The following is a 23,539-nucleotide window of genomic DNA, read 5'->3' as shown; positions in this document are numbered from 1 at the left end:
AAAGGTGAAGACAGGAACAGCTTACAAACGTTACTAAACAAATTTGAAGAGTACTGTGAGAAATTTGAACAGCAAGGCATGCTCACAGTCCAACCTGCACAGAGACTGAGTGATGCAAGACTTAAAAAATCACAAAAAGATCAGGAAATCGCGAATGCACAGTACAGATCAAAAAGAAGAAATAACAGGAATTTTTCACAAAGCCAAAACGCTGAAATCCAGTCCAGATCGGAAAGAAAAGGTAACTTACAACTTTTAGAAAGAAAAAACGCTGAAATCCGCGATAAAATGGCGTCGGGGCACATTTTGCAGTCTATGGTAAACAAAGAACTACAAATCGCGTCTGCGCATGCGCCGGAACCGGAAGTCGCGCATGCGCAGTTTACAAAAGATAGCGGCGCCGATCGTTATGCGCATGCGCAAGCCGCGCATGCGCAGTCAAAAAAAGTCTTCGTCGCGGACCGTCATGCGCATGCGCAAGCCGCGCATGCGCAATGGACACCGAACCGCACAAGGAAAGAAAGCCGATTTGCGCATGTGCAAGTCGTTCCTACGCGTGACGTCATGACGTCTGAGAATCCTGACCACGCCCACTTAAAAGGGAAATGCCCGAAAATTGAAAACAAGACACTTAAAGTGGTAAAACCAAATTTTCTTGCCTCAGAACACAGAAAAACGCCTGAACTTAAACCAACAGTAAAAAACAACTTGCACAAAACCTTGGAAAAAGCTGCCTTCACCACACACAGTGAAGCGAACAAAAAGAATTCCGAAACAACAAAAGATGATTTGTTTTTCGACGATTACCTCTCAGACCTGACTGGGTCAGTCGGATATGCTTATCACAGCATCAGCGACACGGTCGCAAAGCACAACACGAACCAACTCGTGGTAGATGAATCCAACCAAGATGATTTGGTTTTCAAAGAATACTACTCAGACATGGCTGAGTCAGTCGGATATGCTTATCACAGCATCAGCGACACGGTCGCAAAGTTCAACACGAATCAACTCGTGGTAGAAGAATCCAACCAGGATGATTTGGTTTTCGGAGAATACTACTCAGACACAGCTGAGTCAGTCGGATATGCTTATCACAGCATCAGCGACACGGTCGCAAAGTTCAACACGAATCAACTCGTGGTAGAAGAAGCCAACGAAGATGAAATGGGTTTCAAAGAATACTACTCAGACATGGAGGAGTTATTTGGACATGCTGATCACAGCATCAGCGACACCGTTGCAAAGCTCAACACGACTCTACTCATGGTGGATGAATCCAACACCATGGTGCCATGGCAGCTCGTCGATACATTGGATGACAGCAATACCCAAGACGAAGACGACGCCACACAGAGAGCACAGGAAGACTCCACGGAGCGAGCGATGACAGGCTCCACAGTGCGGGTGATGAAAGACGCCAACAGGGATGCAAGCAAACACTCCCGGGCGGACACCAAGCATGAACAAGACCATGAAGGTAAACCCGCTGTACCTGAGCAACCGCAAGCAGACTATGAAAGTCTACCAAGCTCACAGGAACAAGAAGAAAGAGCGGACTATGAAAGTCCAACACGCTCACAGGAACAAGAAGAAAAAGCAGACTATGAAAGTCCAACACGCTCACAGGAACAAGAAGAAAGAGCAGACTATGAAAGTCCAACACGCTCACAGGAACAAGAAGAAAGAGCGGACTATGAAAGTCCAACACGCTCACAGGAACAAGAAGAAGACAATGCACCTCTGCCCACTGCATGCGAAGACAGTGACAAGGTGATCACACTCAACGTACAGGATCACAGTGAGACTGACAGTTCTCAGCTTGTCTGTACCGAAGCACAGAGCGAAAACAGTGACAAGGTGCTCGCACTTGACGTACAGGATCACAGTGAGACTGACAGTTCTCAGCTTGTCTGTACAGAAGCACAGAGTCGGGCCACCCAACAGTCCAGAGAGACGATGCCGAAAGAAAACATGCAGATTTTGACTCCAGAAGAGGAGCACCTGGAGCCCAGAGAGACAACGCCAAAAGAAAACATGCAGATTTTGACTCCAGAAGAGGAGCACCTGGAGTCCACAGAGACAATGCCGAAAGAAACCATGCAGATTCTGACTCCAGAAGAGGAGCACCTGGAGTCCAGAGACATCAAACAAAAAGAAACCGTGCAGATTTTGACTCCAGAAGAGGAGCACCTGGAGTCCAGTGAGATAACATCAACAGAAATCATGAAGATTTTAACTCCAGAAGCGGAGCACCAAGAGTCTAGAGAAACCACGTCAACTGAAATCATGCAGATTTGGACTCCAGAAGAGGAGCGCCGAGAGTCCACAGACACCGCGTCAAATGTAATCAAGAAGACTTTGACTCCGGAAGACGAGCACCAAGAGAGCAAAGATGCGGAATCCAATTCTCCACAACTGATTGATGTCACCTGCACCGATGCAACATCAGATCATTCGCACCACTCGCGAGACGGAATGCTCAATGACTCAAATTATCCACTCGGGACACTCATAGAGTATAACAAGAAAAACAAAAGTCAAAAGAAACACAGCAAGAACAAAAACAACATGAAGCGCGACAAGACCAACAACAATAGCAAGAAGCACAGCAGAAACGAGAACGACAACAGCAAGAATAAAAGCAACATGAAGCGCAACAAGACAAACAACAACGTCAGGCACAAAGATAGCGACAACGACAGAGGCAGAAACAACAAGAATGGCAACAAACACAACAAAGTCAGGAGCAAAGATAGCGACAACAACAAAGACGGAAACGACAAAAACAGCGACAAGTACGGCAACGGAAACAACAAAAACAGGAACGACAGAAACAACAGCAATGAAACAACGACTTGTACACAATGGCACTACTTGGCACATGATGGACGATGCCACAGCACACTGCAAAACGATAACAAGACTACAAACATGTCATGGGATGACAACGAATCGCACAAACTCACGTCTGCTCCAGAACAAGCAAGCACACCAGCATCCAAGGCGGATGAGACAATAAATCAACACCACAAGCACAAAAGAAAGTCCATGCCAGTCAACATCAGTGATGTGACCATGCAAACACCTCGGGATGACGCATTGGGTACTTAAGATAACAAGGAACACCAACAACATTCACAGTGGACTTGCAATATCAATATCACCACGTCATCAACAACAAAAAGAAAAAAAAAGCTCTGAACAAATTCATCAAGTTTGGACTCATAAATGTGTTTATTAAGTTTGGACATATAAATACATTGGCTTTGTTAACTAAGGCAATAGCATCATCACTTGTATAGATACGCATATCATAAGTTACTGTTTTGTATAATTTTCCTTAATGATGTACAGAAACTATGTAATGAGAAAGAGGGGGATGTGGTGATCGTAGATTGACCAGATACAAAAACAACAGAGCAAACACGAGCGGGAGAGCTATAAATACACTGGGACAGGATGTACAATTTTCTTTAACGATGTTCAGAAAATATGTTAAGAGAAAAAGGGGGATGTGGTGATCACAAGTTAACCAGATGCAACACAACTGAGCGACCACTAGAGGGAGCACGGGAGAGCCATATAAATAGATCAGGACAGGAAGTGAGGACACACTCTTCACAGCAGGTGGGCTGGTAAGCAGGACACAGCAAGCAAAGCTGGTAGTTAGCACTGGAAGGTAGTTCTAGGTCGAGCTCTGGAAACTGAACGAACTCACAATAAAGCATCTTCTCCACACTTGAGACTACGAGCTTTATTAAGATACGAGGACCAACACCAGTTCTTGTTCTTTTCGCAGGTGCACAATGTATGCACCCTTATCGACTTCTTTGCAGTGGGGCAATTGGTCCTTCCAGAGATCACGGGAACGGAATACTCTGCAATCTCCGGCCATGCTCCACACTATATGGATGTGAGGTTGGAGACAGGCCGGGCCCAGCGTCCCACGTGGAGGTTGGACGCTGACCTCCTGGCCGACAAGGCCTTCTGCGAAAAAATATCGCTGGCCATAGGCGACTAAGTTAGTAACAACCAAAACGGGGAGGTCTCACCTTCCACGTTTTGGGAGGCACTGAAGGCCGTTATTAGAGGAGAGATCATAGCCTACAAGGCAAGCAGAGATAGGGAAGAGAGGGTGGACTCCATTCTGGAAGTCGATAGAAAATACTCCGAGGCCCCGACCGTAGGGCTGCTGGTGGAGAGGAAAAAGCTGCAAATGGACAACCTGCTATCCACGAGGAAAGCAGTGTACCAACTCCCCTGGACACGGGGGACCTTCTATGAACACGGAGGCAAGGCTGGCCGCCTGTTGGCTCACCAGCTGAGAAAGCCGGCAGCCACGAGAGCCCAGGTAAAGGAGAGCAGAGGCAGACTGGTAACAGAGCCAAAGGAGGTCAATCAGGCATTTGAGGCCTTCTAGCGGGGACTGTCCACCTTCGAGCCCCCCAACGGGGACGTGGGAATGAAACAGTTCCTAGACAGATTGGAACTGCCAGTTGTGGGGGAAGACCGAAAAGCTTTTTTAAGGGGGAGCTGGAAGCACCAATAGACCTGGGAGAAATCATGGAGAGCATCAGCTCCATGCAGGTGGAGTAGGCACCGGGACCCGACGGGTTCCCAGCAGATTTCTACAAAGAATTTGCACCAGTTCTGGCCCCACACCTAAGGGACATGTTCGCAGACTCACTAGCAAGGAGCACCCTGCCTGATACCCAAAAAAGATAAAGACCTGATAGAATGTGGATCATACAGACTCATTTCACTGCTGAACGTGGATGCAAAAATACTCGCAAGGGTCTTGGTCAAAAGGCTGGAGGTCTGTGTACCAGGGGTGGTCGCAGAGGACCACACAGGCTTTGTCAAGGGTAGGCAGCTCACAGCGAGCATCAGGCGGCTGCTGAACGTAATAGTGACTCCCCGTGGAGAGAACACCAGAGGTGATCATCTCCCTGGACGCAGAAAAGGCCTTCGACAGAGTCAATTGGAAATACCTCCTCGAGGTACTGGAACGGTTTGGGCTAGGAGCGAGGTTCACTGCCTGGGTGAGGCTCCTGTACAACACTCACAAAGCGAGCATCCGAACTAACGCCACCAGCTCTGAATACATCCAGCTACAGAGAGGAACAAGACAGGGCTGCTCCTTGGCCCCACTCTTGTTCACGCTAGCGATCGAACCCCTAGCGATAATCCTGCAGGACGTGAAAAGCTGGAAGGGAATCCACTCTATGCAGTTGATCTGCATAGAGGGAGGGACTGAAGGCAATACTGCAAATACTGAAAGAGTTTGGAACCTTCTCGGGCTACAAACTTAACCTGGGAAATAGCGAGGCATTCCCAGTGAACCCAAAAGGGGGAGGGAGAGAGATGGAGGGACTCCCGTTCAAAATGACCCAGAACAGATTCCGTTACCTGGAGATCCAGATAGTCAGAGACTGGACACAGATCCACAAGTGGAACCTGACCAGCAGGAAGTAAGAAACGACCTTCAAAGGTGGGAATCACTCCCACTCTCCCTGGCGGGGAGAGTGCAGATGATCAAGATGAACGTACTGCCAAGGTTCCTCTTTCTTTTTAGATCCATTCCGATCTTCATCCCCAAGGCCTTTTTCCAAAACGTAGACAGTCTAATCATGCCGTTTGTGTTTGTGTGTGTGTGGGAGGAAGAACCCGACAATTCCCAATGTGATACTGCAAAGAAGACAATTCAAAGGGGGCTTGGCCTTACCAAACCTACAACGGCAGAAAGAGTGAGGGGATGGGTAAAAATGGAGGCAGCATTCTGTAAAGCAGTGTGTTTCAGACTTTTTTTCCCGGGACCCACTTTTACCATCTGACGGACCTTTGGGATCCATGCCGGCCAACATTCGCAAGACATGCCAGCTGACATCAGTGACCCACGCTGGCTGAACTTCGCGACCCACCATTATAGGTTACCTTTAACGGGCAGGCTTGGTCTTCACGATCTCTCTTGCTTCGCCATTCAATGTCACATTTCTGTTAAGGACTTCAGCTGACGATTTAAGTTCTTGCTGGATACTTTGAAAAAAATCAAGAGGTTTGTCCTTGAACTCGCCGTGCTGAGTCTTCAAATGCCTTTGAAGATTTGAGGGTTTTAAACTTCACTCATCAGCACTTCCCTGCATATAACACACATGGGCTTTGCATCCTGATTTGCATTGGCACAATGAGCCCTATACGTCAAGAAATCATCTTCATACTGCTTTCTTCCTGATTACAGTTTTTTCTTACTTGTTAGTTCACCAGAGGCCCTGGAGCTCGGGATACAGCTCTCACCAGAACTGCCTTGTCCTAACGTGACTCTCCTCAGCTCTCTCCAGCAGATTTAGTTGTGAGATCCTGCTCTGTTTGTAGCTCTGGCTCGCTGTACCTTATTACAAAATGACCCATCTTCAGTTCTTCACACAGTCCTGTTGCTGGCAGGTCCACAATGGAGGAATCTCACCTCTACGCACCCAAAGCATTGACGTGCCGGGTGTATGACCTTCTCTCTGCCGCTGCCTCTCGCAGAAAGACTCATCGTTCATATTTAAAGCCGGTTGCGGACGGCATTCTTTTTTTTATTTTGAAACTTTATTTATAATACCTAATTTTTCCAAATGTATGACTTTTTACGACTAAAAATTAAAAATTCAGTTGAGCGTGCCCATTCTTACATTTACACACAAACTTTGTTTTATATATATTCCCATTTCTTTAGAAATGTAACCAATTATAGAACAACATACAATCTTGTTTTTACTTTACAAACTCCGACTTTAAGAGTGATGAAGTAACTTTTCAAACACACACAATGTCACAATATGTCTTACTGGTTCCACTGCATTGCACTATCCAAACATCCAAGTCACCTCCTGCTCCATTATAACCAAAAGCAGTTACTTCCTGGTTTCCAGAGATGTCGACACAAAGTGATGTCTGTAGGTTTCTTCCAGTGTTCACATATTGACTGGCCTCGGTTAAACAGTATTCCGAGAAACCTGGCCTGACTTCCTCTCACTCTATCCACCCCACTGTATCCACCCCAGTCACAGACCACTTCCCGACCAGTACTTACATTCGTGGGAGGGCAAACGAACGTTGTGCTGGCCGTGGAACAGATTGACCAAGTAGCCGCAGGTTGCATACTGCCGATTGGTGGTGGGGGACGAGCCGAGCAATGCGCAAAGGATGAGCAATAGAGCAGATCTCCAAGCTGGGGCCACCACCGTTAGCATTGCATCCATGTGGACGGCCATCAGTCTCAGTCCCATGCCCCCCCCTCCACCATTCTGCGCGTGGAGACAAGCACACAGCCCAGCCTCGCGCCACCCTCCCCCTCAAACACCGCAACTAATCAGGGACAGCCTGCGGTCGGCATTCTTAAAAGCCGGTCGTGGCAGTTGGGAACTTCTCTCCGGGATCGGGAATGCCACAACCGATCGCACTACTACCCCCCCGCGACCCACCTGCGGGTCGCAACCCTGAGTTTGAAAATCCCTGCTGTAAAGGAACGACCCTCCGGGCCCTGGCCACAGCAGCACTCCCATCCTCCTCAGCAAGATACTCAACAAGCCCAGTGGTAGCGGCCACGCTGCGAACATGGACCCAGTTGAGACAACACTTCGGGATAACTAAAATGTCCCCCATGGCTCCCATCTGTGGAAATCACTGATTCCCCCCAGCCATGCTAGATACCACCTTCAAAAGATGGAGGCGGGTTGGGGGCACACTGACGGTCAGGGATTTCTCCATAGGGTGTAGACTGGCGACATTGGATGAACTGAAGAGGAAGTGGAAACTAGCAAAAGGACAGGAATTGAGACACCTCCAAATAAAAAGTAGGGTACCCCGGGGCCCCAGAAAACACATTACTAGAGGACCTGATAGACACAAGCAGTGAGAAGAAGGTGCTATGTGGGAAAATATACAGACAGCTACTGGACAGAGCCCAGACTCGACTGGACGAGACCAGACAAAAATGGGAGGATGAGCTGGATCAGAGGTGGGGTTGGGACTTGGAGTGAAGCACTGAGCAGGGTGAACTCCACCTCCTCCTGCGCAAGGCTAAGCCTAATCCAGCTCAAAGTGGTGCACAGGGTGCACTTGACCAGAACACGAATGAGCAGGTTCTTCCCGGAGGGAATTTTTGGACACTGAGGGCAATTTGGAATGGTCAATCCACCTAATCTGCACATCTTTGGACTGTGGGAGGAAACCGGAGCACCTGGAGGAAACCCACACACACATGGAGAGAACATGCAGAGTCCGCAGAGACAGTGACCCAAGTGGTATTTGAACATAGGACCATGGCGCTGTGAGCAACAGAGCTAACCACTTTGCTGATGTGCCACCCAGTTATTGTTGGAAGAGGATGAGGGGTGTTTTTTCCTGATTGTGGTAGGCTATTTTCAACTTTAACTGCCTAATTCCAAGTTTTCAGGAGGAGAGCCACTGTTCATGCGTCCGCTCAGCAAATCACCGACAACGGAAGTCCCTCGGGGTACAAATTTATGAGGGGCAGAGATAGAGTAACAGAATAAAATTGTTTCCTTTGGTGGAGAATTCTAGGACTAGGCGACAAGTGGCAGAAGGGGACATGAGGAAGAACATTGTTATGCAGAGGGTAGTGGGAGTCTGGAATTCGCTGCCTGAGTTAGTGGTGGAAGCAGAGACTCTAAACTATTTAAAAAAGTATGTGGAGCTGCACCTTACGTGATCTAAGCTACAGAGCTATGGGATCAGGTGCAGGAAGGTGGGATTAGAAAGGACACCTGGGTGCCCTCAGGCTGGCATGGACAAGATGAGTCAAAGGGCCTTGTTCTGTGCTGTAACTTTTCACCTGCCTTTAACGATGCAATTGACTTGAATATCTTATTTCCAAAGGACGAAATTGCTGATACAGTGACGTCCTAGACTTGGTATTGTGTAATGAGAAAGGAATCATTGGCAACCTAGTTGTGCAAGATCCCTTGTGGATGAGTGACCATAATATGATAGAACTTTTTATCAGGACGGATACAGATGTAGTTGATTCTGAGACTAGGGTCCAAAATCTAAATAAAGGAAACTACAATGATATGAGACACGAGTTGGCTATGGTGGACTGGGAAATGTTACTTGAAGGGAAGAAAAAAATGAAAATGAAAATCGCTTATTGTCACGAGTAGGCTTCGAATGAAGTTACTGTGAAAAGCCCCTAGTAGCCACATTCCGGCGCCTGTTCGGGGAGGCTGTTACGGGAATCAAACCGTGCTTCTGGCTTGCCTTGGTCTGCTTTCAAAGCCAGCGATTTAGCCCAGTGAGCTAAACAGCCCCTAGAAGATGGTGGATAGGCAATGGCAAACATTCAAGGAGCGCATAGGTGAACTGCAACAATTATTTATTCCTGTCTGGCACAAAAGTAAAACAGGAAAGCTGGCCAAACCAAGGGTTTTAAAAAAATTTAGATTATCCAATTCATTTTTTCCAATTAAGGGGCAATTTAGCGTGGTCAATCCACCTAGCCTGCACATCTTTGAGTTGTGGAGGCGAAACCCACGCAAACACGGGGAGAATGTGCAAACTCCACACGGACAGTGACCCAGGGCCGGGATCAAATCTGGGACCTCAGTGCCGCGAGGCAGCAGGGCTAATCCACTGCGCCACTGTGCTGCCCGCCAAACGAAGGGTTATAGGGAAACTGAAGATACTGTTAGATCCAAGGAAGAAGCATAGAAATTGGCCGAGGATAACAACAGACTTGAGGATTGGGAACGCTTTAGAATTCAGCAAAGGTTATCCAAGAGATTGATTAAGAAGGGGAAAATAAATATAAGAGTAAGCTTGCGGAGAACATAAAAACTGACTGTAACAGTTTATCATAGAATTTACAGTGCAGAAGGAGGCCATTCAGCCCATCGAGTCTGCAACAGCTCTTGGAAAGAGCACCCTACCCAAGGTCAACAACTCCACCCTATCCCCATAACCCAGTAACCCCACCCAACACTAAGGGCAATTTTGGACACTAAGGGCAATTTATCATGGCCAATCCACCTAACCTGCACATCTTTGGGCTGTGGGAGGAAACCGGAGCACCCGGAGGAAACCCACGCACACACGGGGAGGATGTGCAGACTCCGCACAGACAGTGACCAAAGCCGGAATCGAACCTGGGACCCTGGAGCTGTGACGCGATTGTGCTATCCACAATGCTACCGTGCTGCCCTGTTTACATTGGTATGTGAAGAGAAAAAGATTAGTGAAGACAAATGTAGGTCAGAATCAGGGGGAATGTACAATGGGGAACAAAGAAATGGCCGACCAACTAAATACACACTTTGTTTTGCCTTCACAAAAGAGGACACAAATTACATAGCAGAAATGTTGGAGAGCACAGGGTTTAGTGAGAGAGAGGAACTGAAGGCGATCAGTATTAGTAGGAAATCAACATCTGGGGGCTTACCATTGATCAGAAATTGTGGCTACTGTAATGATATGTATATAGTCAGGTTAGTGAAGGGTTAATTATTAAATCTCTGTGTAACTCAAACACTAGAGGGCACCACTACTTCTCTGTATATAAATCAGACCTCAGGGAATTCTGGGTAGAGTTAGTGAAGGAAAAAGCAAGAGAACAGCGCGAGAAGAAGATTAGGTTAGATAGAGTTAAAACGAGGTTAGATCATAGTATTATTAGTAACTATTTAGATTATTGATTACTGCTGGACACATTCAATATTACTTTATTATTAACTATAGCTCAGTAGCTTGTTCAAACTTCATTTAATTAATTGTTATACAATAAATTTGTTTTGTTTCAATCTATTGATTGGTGGATTCTTTGTCATCAACACAACGGACTATTCTGGAAGAAAAGACAAAGAACACAATATATAACCATCAAGGGTAATTAATAACATGGTACCAGAGTGCCTGCTGAAGCTAGTTGCATAGTTTAGTAAGGATTTAGTTAGAAAAATGAATACACAACTAGAATTTCAAAGCACCAACCTGTTACTGTGGGTCATCAAAGAATCCGGGATTGTGGAAAAAGCTCACGCTCCATGACAACTCTGGATTACCGGTAAACTTGATGTTAACTGAAGAGTGTTCAAACAGCAGCTTCAATTGCATCTGGATGCTTCAGATTTAAATAATGCGAGCAGTGAACATAAATTAGCTCTTTTTCTAACCATGGCAGGTCCCTAAGCCATTGAACTATATAACTTATTTCAATTTGCTGCAGATTAAGATGAGACCAAATTTGAAGTAGTTATAGAAAAGTTCGATCTCCTCCATTGCAAAATTCAGACAAATGAAACTTTTGAGCGTTTTATCTTCAATAGAAGAATGCAAAACAAAGGTGAGTCAATTGATTGCTTCATGACTGATCTCTAACTGTTAGTTCTAACTTGTAATTTCTCCGTGTTGAAGGATTCAATGATCAGGGATCAAATTGTCTTTGGTATAATTGATAACAAGCTCAGAGAACGTTTGCTGAGACAGAAAGATCTCAAGCTTGAAAACACGATCAAAATGTGCCGTTTGCATCAATTATCCAAAAGTCAGCATAATAAAAATATTCTCAGAGAAAAGGGCACAAAATGAACCTTGAGGTAGAATGTGTTAAGACATGAAAAGGCAGCCATCTTGCACATGCACGTTCTAAACCTACACATGCGGACTTCGCAAAAAGATGCGAGACAAAGAAGACCGATCTGCGCATGTGCAAAGAAGTTTTGAGCATGATGACATGTGGGAGGTGTGGAAATGCCCACCCCCAGAAAAAATGTCCAGCTCGAGGAAAGATTTGCTCACAATGTGGCAAACACAACCGCTTCGCTGCTCAGTGCAGACCCACTCTCAAATTTAAATCTTTGAATTTAAATTCAAAACAGATGAATGTTAGAGGTGTGGATACAAAGGAAGAAGGTTTTCAAGAAACTTTTTCCAGCGATTTATTCTTTGGAAGACTCATTCTTCATAGGCATTGTTGAGAAGTATAATGGAACAACAGACGTCTCATCTCCTCTCAAGATAGTTCACTCTATCAACACAGATACAGAATGGAACACAGTACTTCAAGTTAATAATTAAAAGGGTAAGAGAGATTTGAGGATCTTCGCTGATGAGTTTGAGGTTCTTGTAGGGGCAATCTCTTCAGAATGCAAGATGTTGCAAACCATTGGTGAGCTTAGATCTTTTAAGGACTACCATCCATTAGAACCCCAATACGGTAGGTCTTCCTCTGGGAAATCACACAGGAGATACAGGTCTGTGCAATTCTATCATGCAACCTTCAGATGGACTCTCAGTCTCCCTGAGATATTACTGGAGTTTTCTAGCTGAGAGTTTACAGCAGATTTTACATGCACTCTGTCTTTCAACTGCTTCCCTGGTGTCTGTGCAGAGATTCTGGTTGTATCATGAAGAGAATTCTCAGATTGGGCTTTTACCAGCCATTCACACAGAGGTTTAAACTCTTACAGATGTGGTGGGAGAATCTGCTTGCAGCCTTTCAAACCAGTAGTTCCCTTCACACGTCTGGCTGTTTCCTGCAGTCCTCTAAGTAAGAGTGTCTTCCACAGGTCTGGCTGGGAGCTTCTTAAATCGCAGAGAGAGAGCTGCGAGTGTGTGCCTTAAAGCTGCTTCATGCCTGGATCTTTCACAGAACTGACAATATGGGGCTTACTTCCCCAGTTTCCAAAAGTTTCTGAAAAGGTCCACCAATCCCAAACGGGAATCTATCCAAGGCCCGGATAGCAAAAGAGCTGATTGGCTGCTGGCCAAGTCCATCAACTTGACATGTCGCGCTATGCCACCGAGCATACTGAATCTGAGGGGATCTGCTGGATCAGTTCACATAGCAACTTGCAGCGCGGATGAGGGGGGGGGGGGCATGGGGGGGCGTGGGGGTCAGTTCAAAACCAAAAATCTGTGACTTTAAAACCAACCAGCAGGACAGGCAATAAACAAGAAACATGAATCACACCAGGATTTAGCAAATTCCTTACACTACACATCGCTTCACGAAAGTTGATCCTAATCAGTGCTTGAGTGCTAAACTTGCAGGTTTCCAGTTGAGCGCCTCTTAGACACATTTAAGCTATAGTAATCAGCAATTGGCCCCACAATTAGGAGCCAGAACCAGAGTTTTAAACACAGTCGCTGCCCGTCTTCACTCAAAAAGAATGAAGAAATCTTCCACACGCTTTTGCCATTCACAGTGTTGCCCAGTGAGGTTCCTGAAGTTGTTTCTGGGTCTCCTGCAGGCCTTTCAAGTTGTTGAATTGCCAGTGATGACACGAGGCATTCATTTGGGCTGAAGTATGCAGTCCTCCAGTCAGTCAAGAAAGGCCCACTGGCTGACATTCAATGGGATTGCTCAGTGACTGTGCTTTGTGTTTACTCAATTTCTCTGTATCATTGACGCTCATGTGAGGCCAGTGTCTGGATATAATCCATCAGGAGGTATTTGCTCAGAAGAAGCTGGGACTATTTTACATTCAATACAGATACATAAAGATATATGTTTCAATTAAGCTTTATTACTGAAATGCCTAAATGACACCAATTCACTCCTTGCTCTGCTACAGCAAGAAGCCGCTTATCGTTCAACCTTAATGGTTTTTAATTCTACCACTACTCGCATGGGCTTCGTTCGGCTTTCTTCAGCTTTGGGTCCTTCTTTTTGGGGCAATGACGATGTGCTTTTTTTTTCTCGTCCTTTAGAGGGGCTGTTGGCAGTATGGTAAACAAATCAGTATCTGTCTAAAAAGAAACAGGCAATAACATTTATAAAGTTCTTTAAATCTGGCAAATAATGCAATCACCAACTCATCAGCAAACCAATCACTCATGAAGGGGTCGCTAACTTTGTTATAAACTTGTTGGAATCCATTTAATAAGCTGGTTGATAACCTGATACCAAAGTAGCCTTACTTTGTGGGCCATACACATGTAAGTGTGTATGGCCCACTTCATTCCCAGGCAGAGTCAATATTATGTTTGTATTAACCACCCACCATAGTCAATATTGGTGACTATTATCTCCCCTCCCAGTCAGTACCAATACACACTACTCTACTGTGTATTCCACTCCAGTCAGTATTTATGTTTATGACCCCATGTCTCCTGCCCCCAGTCGGTATCAGTGATTATTACCTTGTCAACATCTCTCATTGGATAGATAATGAGTGGGATTCTCTGTTCCCCGACGGCGATTTTGCAATTGCAAAATCTTTCTAGAGTTTTCTAGCTGAGAGTTTACAGCAGATTTTACATGCACTCTGTCTTTCAACTGCTTCCCTGGTGTCTGTGCAGAGATTCTGGTTGTATCATGAAGAGAATTCTCAGATTGGGCTTTTACCAGCCATTCACACAGAGGTTTAAACTCTTACAGATGTGGTGGGAGAATCTTTTTTACGATGGAATTGGGGACGGCGCTTGTTTAGGGATACTCTGCCCCCTCCTAAACGAGGAGCGCGGCCCACGCCATTGGGACGGCCGCAGGACGCCACCTGAGGCCCTTTTCCGATGCTCTGCCCCCGATGGGCCGAGTCCCTGACCACACGGGAAACGTGTGGTCTCAGCGGTTGGGGACCCGGCCTAGCGTCTGCGCAGTGTGTCCAGCACTGCCACAGTCGGGCAGGAGCCAGGACTTTGGCGAGGGCTGGGGGGAGTGGTGGGGGGCGTCCAGTGGGGAACAATCTGGCAGGTCGGGTTGTACGGTCTGACCGCTGCAGGTCATCGCCGTGCGCATGCGCAGCCACGGACCCGGCAATTCTTCAATGTTTTTGTCATGGAGGGCGGGCGTTTTATGTGGCGCGGCTGCTCGGCCCTCACCTGTCAGAAAATCGGTGCTAGGGCGGTGCCGATGTTTTGAATGTAAAACACCACGGATTGTCCGGACATAGCCTGGAAATTGGAGACTCCAGCCCAATGTCTCTTTGCCCTCATTAGTCTTTTTAAGTTTAAAGTTCCTCTCTTGTCCTGTGGATATGTCCTTGGGTGTTGTGTTTGAGATGGTGAATTACCTGCTTCCATCTTCTTTTCCTCAGGAGCTTTCTCCTCAGCAGCTTTCACTTCGGGTGGTTTCTCTTCGGCTGGTTTCTCCTCCGCGGCCTTATCCCCCGCGGATGGTTCTGCGGCAGCAGCTTCTTCTGCTGCCTTTTCCTCTGGTGGTGGAGGAGATGGTGCTGAAGATAATACAATATAACTGTGAGTATCTTAAATGGAGCTATATTTAATGCTTGTCTAAAGCACAATTGTATATTTTCCTGGAAAATACAACCGGTGTCCATTTGATCAATGGCAGTGTCTATATATGCCCCTTGTGACTATAAATATAGCAGTCAGTGTTTGTGTATATACCAGTCAATGTCTATACCAGTTTCCATATAAATACCAATCAGCATCTATGTTTTTACCAGTCACCATATGTATATTTGCCAATAAGCCTCTGTATATATACAAGTCACTGTCTATATATATACAAGTCACTGTCTGCATATATACAAGTCATTGTCTGTATATATACACAAGTCACTGTCTGTATATATACAAGTCAGTCTGCATATATATATATATATATATATATATATAAAAGTCACTGCCTGTATATTTACAAGTCAGTATTAAGTATGCTAGCGTTAATCAAGCAGAGAAAGGCTTTGCCAGCTTGCATGGGAGAGAAGGTGGTTGTATCTCCAAGGATATGCTATCCAGGAAGTAGCCTGTGGCAAGAGACCAATAAGACCCCCAAAGATCCAATTCAAGGATGGTGTCAAAAGACATCAAAGTCAATCATGTCACGTGGGGAATTCTAGTTGGCGACACCAGCTGTGGGCGGCAATTCACCACCACCGCCACACGTGGTTTCAGAAGCTCCAAAACAGATGCCGAGCCCTGCAAACAAAGCATTAGCAGAGATCATCCTCCACCACCGACAGAGGGACAACTTCAGGTGTGGCACTTGTGGCAGACTTTGCCAGATAGATGAACAGTGGCCTATAATTGTAATGGAATTGTACTGGTTCCCTCAAAATTGACTCCGGGCCACATTAAGTCACAAACGTGGACAAGGAAACCACCTACCCACTTCCTTCAGCAGATGAATCAGTGCTCCTTCATGTTGAACATCTCTTGGAAGATGCATTGAGGCTAGCAAAGGCACGTAATGTATTCTGGATGGGGGAATTTCAATGCCAGCTAAGGCCTGAGGGGCATATCTGTCTGATAGCAGGTGGTGAGGCAACCAACAAGAGGGGAAAGCATACTTGACCTGTGCTCACCAATCTGGCTGTCACAGATGTAATCTGTGCATGACAGTATGAGGCGGTGTGACCACCAATCAGCCCTTGTGGGGTTCCATCTTCAAACTCATGACATTGTCCACACTCATACTGTGCATCCATGAGCCCCATCAGCAGAGCAATTGTATTTAACCACAATTTGTAACCTCGTGGCCCGGCATATCCCTCACTCAACCATCACCATCAAGCCAGGGGACCAGCCCTGGTTTAAAGAAGATTGCAGGAGAGCATGCCAGGATTAGCACTTGGCATATCTAAAATTTGATACCTGAATGGCAAAGCTGCCACATAGGAAGGTATGCATGCTAAACAGCAGCAAACAATCAATGGATCAGATCATAGAATCATAGGATTTACAGTGCAGAAGGAGGCCATTCAGCCCATCGAGTCTGCACCGGCTCTTGGAAAGAGCACCCTACCCAAGGTCAACAACTCCACCCCATCCCCATAACCCAGTAACCCCACCCAACACTAAGGGCAATTTTGGACACTAAGGGCAATTTATCATGGCCAATCCACCTAACCTGCACATCTTTGGACTGTGGGAGGAAACCGGAGAACCCGGAGGAAACCCACGCACACACGGGGAGGATGTGCAGACTCCGCACAGACAGTGACCAAAGCCGGAATCGAACCTGGGACCCTGGAGCTGTGAAGCGATTGTGCTATCCACAATGCTACCGTGCTGCCCTGAGCTGCTTGGCCATATCCAGTTAAGAACAATTAGCCAACACACCAGAATGGGAGGCTCCACAAATACCCCCATTCTCAATGGTGCGGGAGCTCAACACATCAGTGCAAAAGATAAGGCTGAAACATTTGCAACCATTTTCAGCCAATTACCACCCCATTAAGAGTATACTTTCGGTATTTAGCAAAATGGTAGAATATGACATGAAAGTGCTAACCTGCAGCACTTACATAACAATAACTTCCTGATCAATGTTTAATTTGGGTTCTGCCAGGGCCACTCAACTCAATACCTCATTGCAATCTTGGTCCAAACATGGACAAAAGAACTGAATGCCAGAGGTGTGGTGAGAGTGACTGCCCTTGACAGCAAAGCAGCATTAGACATCAAGGAACCCTAACTAAACTGAAGTCAATGGGAATCAGGGGAAAAACTCTCCATAGGTTGGAGTCATCGCTAGCACAAAGGAAGATGGTGGTGGTGTTAGAGTTCAGTCATCTCTGTCCCACAATATCGCATCAGGAGTTCCTCAGGGTAGTGTCCTAGGCCCAAACATCTCCAGCTGCTTCATCAGTGACCTTCCCTGCAATATAAGGTGAGGAATGGGGGGATTTGTTGATGAATGCAGAGTGTTCAGTACCATTTATGACTCTTCAGATACTGAAGCAGTCTTTATCCAAACACAGCAATATTCAGGCTTGGGCTGAGTAGTGGCAAGTTACATTCATCCCATATTAAATGCCGGGCAATAACCATGTCCAGCCAGTGGGAGGTGGTAGCTCATTGGTAATGTCGCTGGACTAGTAATCAAGGGCATCCTCAAGGGACTTTCGTTCGAATCCCACCATGACAGATGGTGGATTTCAAATTCAATAAAACACCTGGAATTAAAAGTCTGATGACCAGAACATCTGGTTCAGTAATCCTTTTAAGAGAAATATGGCCTACATGTGACTCCAGCGATGTGGTTGGCTCTTAAATGTCTGCTGAAATGGCCTAGCAAGCCACTCAGTTGCATCCAATCACTACAAATGAAACCAGATAGGTTGACCGAGGCACCGGAAACGACAATGGCAAACCCAGCCTCGTCGACATTGCAAGATCCTCCTCCTTTGCTCTCAGACTGGTCAAGCAACAGGCTGAAATAATCATACTCATGGAATTCCAGGATCAATGACAGTCATATCTAAAAATGAGTTGTCAACTGGTAAAACTACAGAACAGCACAATTTGTGTATCAAACAGCCTAAGCAGCAAGTAATAGACAATCTGATCTGATGGTTGTCGAATTGCTTCGTCCTGTTATGTCCAGTTGTGAATGGAGGTGGTCAATTAAACAACTCACTGGAGGAGGAGGCTCCACAAATATCCTCATCCTCAATGATGGAGGAGTACAGCCCATCAGTGCAGAAGTGCGGGACTTTCAAAAGAGCGCGAGAGGGAGAGCCAGCCGGGAATTTCAAACGAGCGCGAGAGGGAGAGCCAGCCGGGACTTTCAAACGAGCGCGAGAGGGAGAGCCAGCCGGGACTTTCAAACGAGCGCGAGAGGGAGAGCCAGCCGGGACTTTCAAACGAGCGCGAGAGGGAGAGCCAGCCGGGATTTTCAAACGAGCGCGAGAGGGAGAGCCAGCCGGGACTTTCAAAAGAGCGCAAGAGGTGAGCCAGCCGGGACTTTAAAAAGGGAGCGAGAGGTGAGCCAGCGAGGACTTTAAAAAGGGAGCGAGAGGTGAGACAGCCGGGACTTTCAAACGTGCGCGAGAGGGAGAGCCAGCCGGGACTTTCAAACGAGCGAGAGAGGGAGAGCCAGCCGGGAATTTCAAACGAGCGCGAGAGGGAGAGCCAGCCGGGACTTTCAAACGAGCGCGAGAGGGAGAGCCAGCCGGGACTTTCAAACGAGCGCGAGAGGGAGAGCCAGCCGGGACTTTCAAAAGAGCGCAAGAGGGAGAGCCAGCCGGGACTTTCAAACGAGCGAGAGAGGGAGAGCCAGCCGGGACTTTCAAACGAGCGAGAGAGGGAGAGCCAGCCGGGACTTTCTCCCCGTGTCTGCGTGGGTTTCCTCCGGGTGCTCCGGTTTCCTACCACAGTCCAAAGATATGCAGGTGGATTGACCATTCTAAATTGCCCTTAGTGTCCAAAAATGTTAGCTGGGGTTACTGGGTTACGGTGTGGAGTCGAGGTGTAGGCTTAAGTAGGGTGCTCTTTCCAAGGGCCGGTGCAGACTCAATGGGCCAAATGGCCTCCTTCTACACTGTAAATTCTATGAATAAGGCACAATTCAGGAGTGTGCCAGAATGCTCTCCACCTGCCTGGATGAGTGCGGCTCCAAAAACATTCAAAAAGCTCAACATCTTCCAAAAATAAGCAGCCTGCACGATTGCCACCCCATATGTCACCTTAATCATTCAACCCCTCCACCACCGGTGCATCATAGCAGGGGTGTGAACTGTCAACAAGATGAGCTGCATCTTCCATCGATAGCACCTTCCAAACCCACGTTCTTTACCATTTTGAAAGGTAAGAGTGCAGACACATGGGAACCCCACACCTGCAAGTTCTCCTCCAAGCCACACACACCAACCTGACTATTGTTTATCACTGTTTCTGCACTGCCATTGGGTTTCTTGAATTCCTTTCCCAATGGCACTGTGGGTGTACCTTCACCAGGCGGACCGCAGCATTTCTGGAATGTAGCTCCTCACCGCCTCTTTCTCAAGGCCAATTAGGGATGGGCAACAAATGCTGACCTTGCCAATGAAGCCCACATCTCAGGAAAGAACAAAGTAAGTATATATTCTAGTCCATGTAAATATCACATTATCTCAATATATATTGTCCATAGGTCATTTATCTGGACAGAGGGAAATGATTCCTGTCCCTCTGGCCTTGGTATTCTTCTTGTAGGGCAACTTCACCTTCTCCGAAGTTAAGGAGATGGTGGACAGGTGCCTCCTCACAGCAGCCGTAATGTACAAAAACGCTCTGCTTCGGTTAATCAACATTTTATGCCTAACTCTAAACAGTGAATGGTTGACTGCCCCACTGCTGCTGACAATGTTCAGGTCAGACACTCTGGCCAGCGGCTTCAACTGTATTGCCAATCCAGTTGGACGATTCTGCATACTGGACTCCACGTCCAAACAGTAAAAGATGCCAAGCTGCATGACATCTTCAGCGACCCTGCAGACAGCATGCTGCACAGATACATTTGGTTGAGGCCGGATGGGCCCCTCTTTTCCAGGATATACTTGCTGTTTGTGTCATGAATGTTCAGGCAGACCACCAATTGCAAGTCGGTGTTCTTCTCTGATCACTGCCTCTCGACCAGCACGGATTTCATGAGGGAAAATTGTCTTTAACTAGCTTGCTGGAGCTTTTCCAAGAGGTAACAGAGAGAGTTGATGAGGACAATGCAGTTGATGCGGTGTACATGGACTTCCAAAAGGCATTTGATACAGTGCCACACAACAGACTGAGAAAAGTTAGAGCTCACAGAATAGTAAATAGGAGCAGTAGCAACATGGATATGGAATTGGTGGAGTGATAGGAAGCTGGGAGTCATGGTAAATGGATATTTTTCAGACTGGAGGAGGACATATATTGCAGTTCCCAGGGGTTGATTTTGGGACCCTTGCTTTTCCTGTTGTAAGGTAATGATCTGGGCCTTGAATACTGCTGAAACAAAGAGACATTTTGCACTCATCGGGACAATTCATAAAGTTAGGAGAATAAACAAATTTATACTGTAGGAGAAGAGAGTGTTGGGCGAGGTAGGAAATTAGAAATTGGTGACCAATCTTAATGTGGTTTACAAAATTCTGTAAGGTTATCACTAATCGGGTCAATTCTGTATACCAGGTAGGAAGATCTCAGGTAGCCTCGTGCTAGTAGCTACTCAGTCAATGTACAGGATGATGGAGGTGGATGGGGGTCAGAGGAGGGAGATACCTGCCTCATCAGCTGAGACCAGGAGAAGGACTTTGACAGAATATAATGGACCAACATGATAGATGTGCTCTCCAAAGTGGATTTGGGGAGGGACAGTGTAATTGGATCCAACTACTACAACATCGAGGGCCGAAGCGCCTGTTCTGTGCTGTACTGTTCCATGTTCTGTGCACTCTACATGAACATCGGTAGCATTGTTTCAATGAATGGTGAGAATTGGAAAGCTTTCTGATCAAATCTGGAGTCAAGCACGGCTACCCTCTCTCCCCTGCCTTGTTGGTGTGTTGTATTGAACTGTTGCCGAGTCCATCAGGAAATAAGCGAGCATAAGAGGGGTGATGACTCAAATCAAAGTCTCCCTGTCCATGGATGGCACCATCATCTTCTGCCTGCATCCACTGTCAGTGCACAGACTGAACCTCAGAGACACGTTCGAACTGGTGACGGGAGTCAAAGTAAATCATGGCAAGACGGTAAATCATGGGCAGCACGGTAGCATGGTGGTTAGCATAAATGCTGCACAGCTCCAGGGTCCCAGGTTCGGTTCCCGGCTGGGTCACTGTCTGTGCGGAGTCTGCACGTCCTCCCCGTGTGTGTGTGGGTTTCCTCCGGGTGCTCCGGTTTCCTCCCACAGTCCAAAGATGTGCGAGTTAGCTGGATTGACCATGCTAAATTGCCCGTAGTGTCCTAAAAAGTAAGGTTAAGGGGGAGTGGGGGGTTGTTGGGTTATGGGTATAGGGTGGGTACGAGGGTTTGAGTAGGGTGATCATTTGCTCGGCACAACATCGAGGGCCGAAGGGCCTGTTCTGTGCTGTACTGTTCTACGTTCTCAGAGTCAAACTGTGTTCTTTGGGAACTGGGCAACTAACCCTTTGCAAGTCAGACTGCCTGAAGGTGTTGGAGTACTGATTTGGGAGAGTGGGGGAGGTATAGATTTGGCATGTAGGAATGAGGCTCCCTTTCCAATACAGATAAGGACTTGGTCATCAGGCGTGAGGCACTCTGGTGTTGCTGTATATTGCAGAGATCTGACCCAGACCGGACTTCTTACGTGGGGAAGGCGGGATCAGGGTATTGAACTTGATGGTCGGCTATGATCATGACGAATGGTGGAGCAGTCTCGAAGGGACGAATGGCCTCCTCCTGCTTCTGTTTTCTATGTATGTTTCTTGCGCCGTGGTGAGCTATCTCTTCCTTTGTCTGGGGATCAAAAATGGACTGTGTCCGCAGGCACATGAAAAATATATAGCCAACCTCGCCCTCTTGCTGCTGATGGCCTCCTTTATGTTTGCTGCATTAAGCTGTGCTGTTCACAAACACTGGCCGGGATTCTCCCCTACCCGGTGGGGCGATGGGTCCCGGCGTAGTGGAGTGGCGCCAACCCCTCCGGCGTCGGCCCTCCCCAAAGGTGCGGAATTCTCCGCACCTTTGGGGGCTAGGCCCGCACCGGAGTGGTTGGTGCCACGCCGATGGCGCCAAAACTGGCGCCAATGGCCTTTGACGCCCGCCGGCCGGCGTCGGGGCTGGCCGAAAGGCTTTCGCCGGTTCACGCATGCGCCGGTGCGTCAGCTGCCGCTGACGTCACCACCGACGCATACATGGTAGCGGGGTTCTCTTCCGCCTGCGCCATGGTGGAGATCGTGGCGGCGGCGGAAGAAAAAGAGTACCCCTACGGCACTGGCCCGCCCGCTGATTGGTGGGCCCCAAACCCGGGCCAAGCCACCGTGGGGGCAACCCCCGGGGTTCGATCGCCCCGCCCCCCCCCCTCCCAGGACCCCGGGGGCCCGCTCGCGCTGCCAATCCCACCGCCACCAGAGGTGGTTGAAACCACGGCGGCGGGAGAGGCCTCTCAGCGACGGGACTTTGGCCCATCGCGGGCCGGAGAATCGCGTCAGGGGGCTCGTTGACTGGCGCGGAGGGTACGCTGATCGGCGCGATTCCCACCCCCGCCAATTCCCGGGTGGCGGAGAATTCCGGCCACGGCCGGGGCGGGATTTTCGCCCACTAAGTGTAAATTCATGCTGATATTCTACCAGTATTGCAAAAGATGAGTTTGGTCACCTTGCCGCAGAACGAACGGTCCCTTTAGTCGGACCGTACTGCACCACCTGGAGAAGTTTGTACTGGAAAACACCTTTGACCACTAATCCATTGGACAATGGCCAGCATGTAACGTCCTCGAACCCTGCGGGAAAAGTTGATGGTGGATTCTGTGAGATGATTCCGTAAGCAGACTGTCAAAGTCATTTGACAGACTCATCGCCAGAACTTCCAAACAAGCCCCGAGACCAAGCTTGGCTTGGCTTTAGTTCTGTCTTCGCAAGTGAGGGAAGATATGTTACCAATGATGGGTGTGTCCAGAACCAGGGGTCACAGCCTGAGGATTGCGGGTAAACCATTTCGGACAGAGATAAGGGGACACTTCTTCACACAAAGAGTGGTGAGCCTGTGGAATTCATTACCACAGGAAGTAGTTGATGCTAAAACTTTGAATATATTCAAGAGACGGCTAGATATAACATTTGGGGAGAATGGGATCAAAGGCTATGGGGAGAAAGCAGGATTAGGCTATTGAGTTGGATGATCAGCCATGATCGTGATGAATTGC

General features: G+C 47.5%; 1 protein-coding gene across 1 annotated transcript in view; it reads right to left on the bottom strand.

Moving 5' to 3' along the window:
- The window catches only part of LOC119955932, a 247,361-nt gene that overhangs the window by 120,976 nt on the left and 102,846 nt on the right, over window positions 1-23,539 (bottom strand). The window contains exons 14-15 of the mRNA XM_038782590.1: window positions 15,018-15,179; window positions 13,625-13,718 (exon numbers count right to left, since the gene is read on the bottom strand). Of these exons, the coding sequence (XP_038638518.1) occupies window positions 13,625-13,718; window positions 15,018-15,179 (256 nt within the window). The remainder of the gene's footprint in view (window positions 1-13,624; window positions 13,719-15,017; window positions 15,180-23,539) is intronic.

The sequence above is a fragment of the Scyliorhinus canicula genome, chromosome 21 (assembly GCF_902713615.1).
Source record: "Scyliorhinus canicula chromosome 21, sScyCan1.1, whole genome shotgun sequence".
NCBI lineage: Eukaryota > Metazoa > Chordata > Chondrichthyes > Carcharhiniformes > Scyliorhinidae > Scyliorhinus > Scyliorhinus canicula.
The sequence above is the reverse complement of the archived record's forward strand: the minus strand, read 5'-3'. Positions and strand labels throughout refer to the sequence as shown.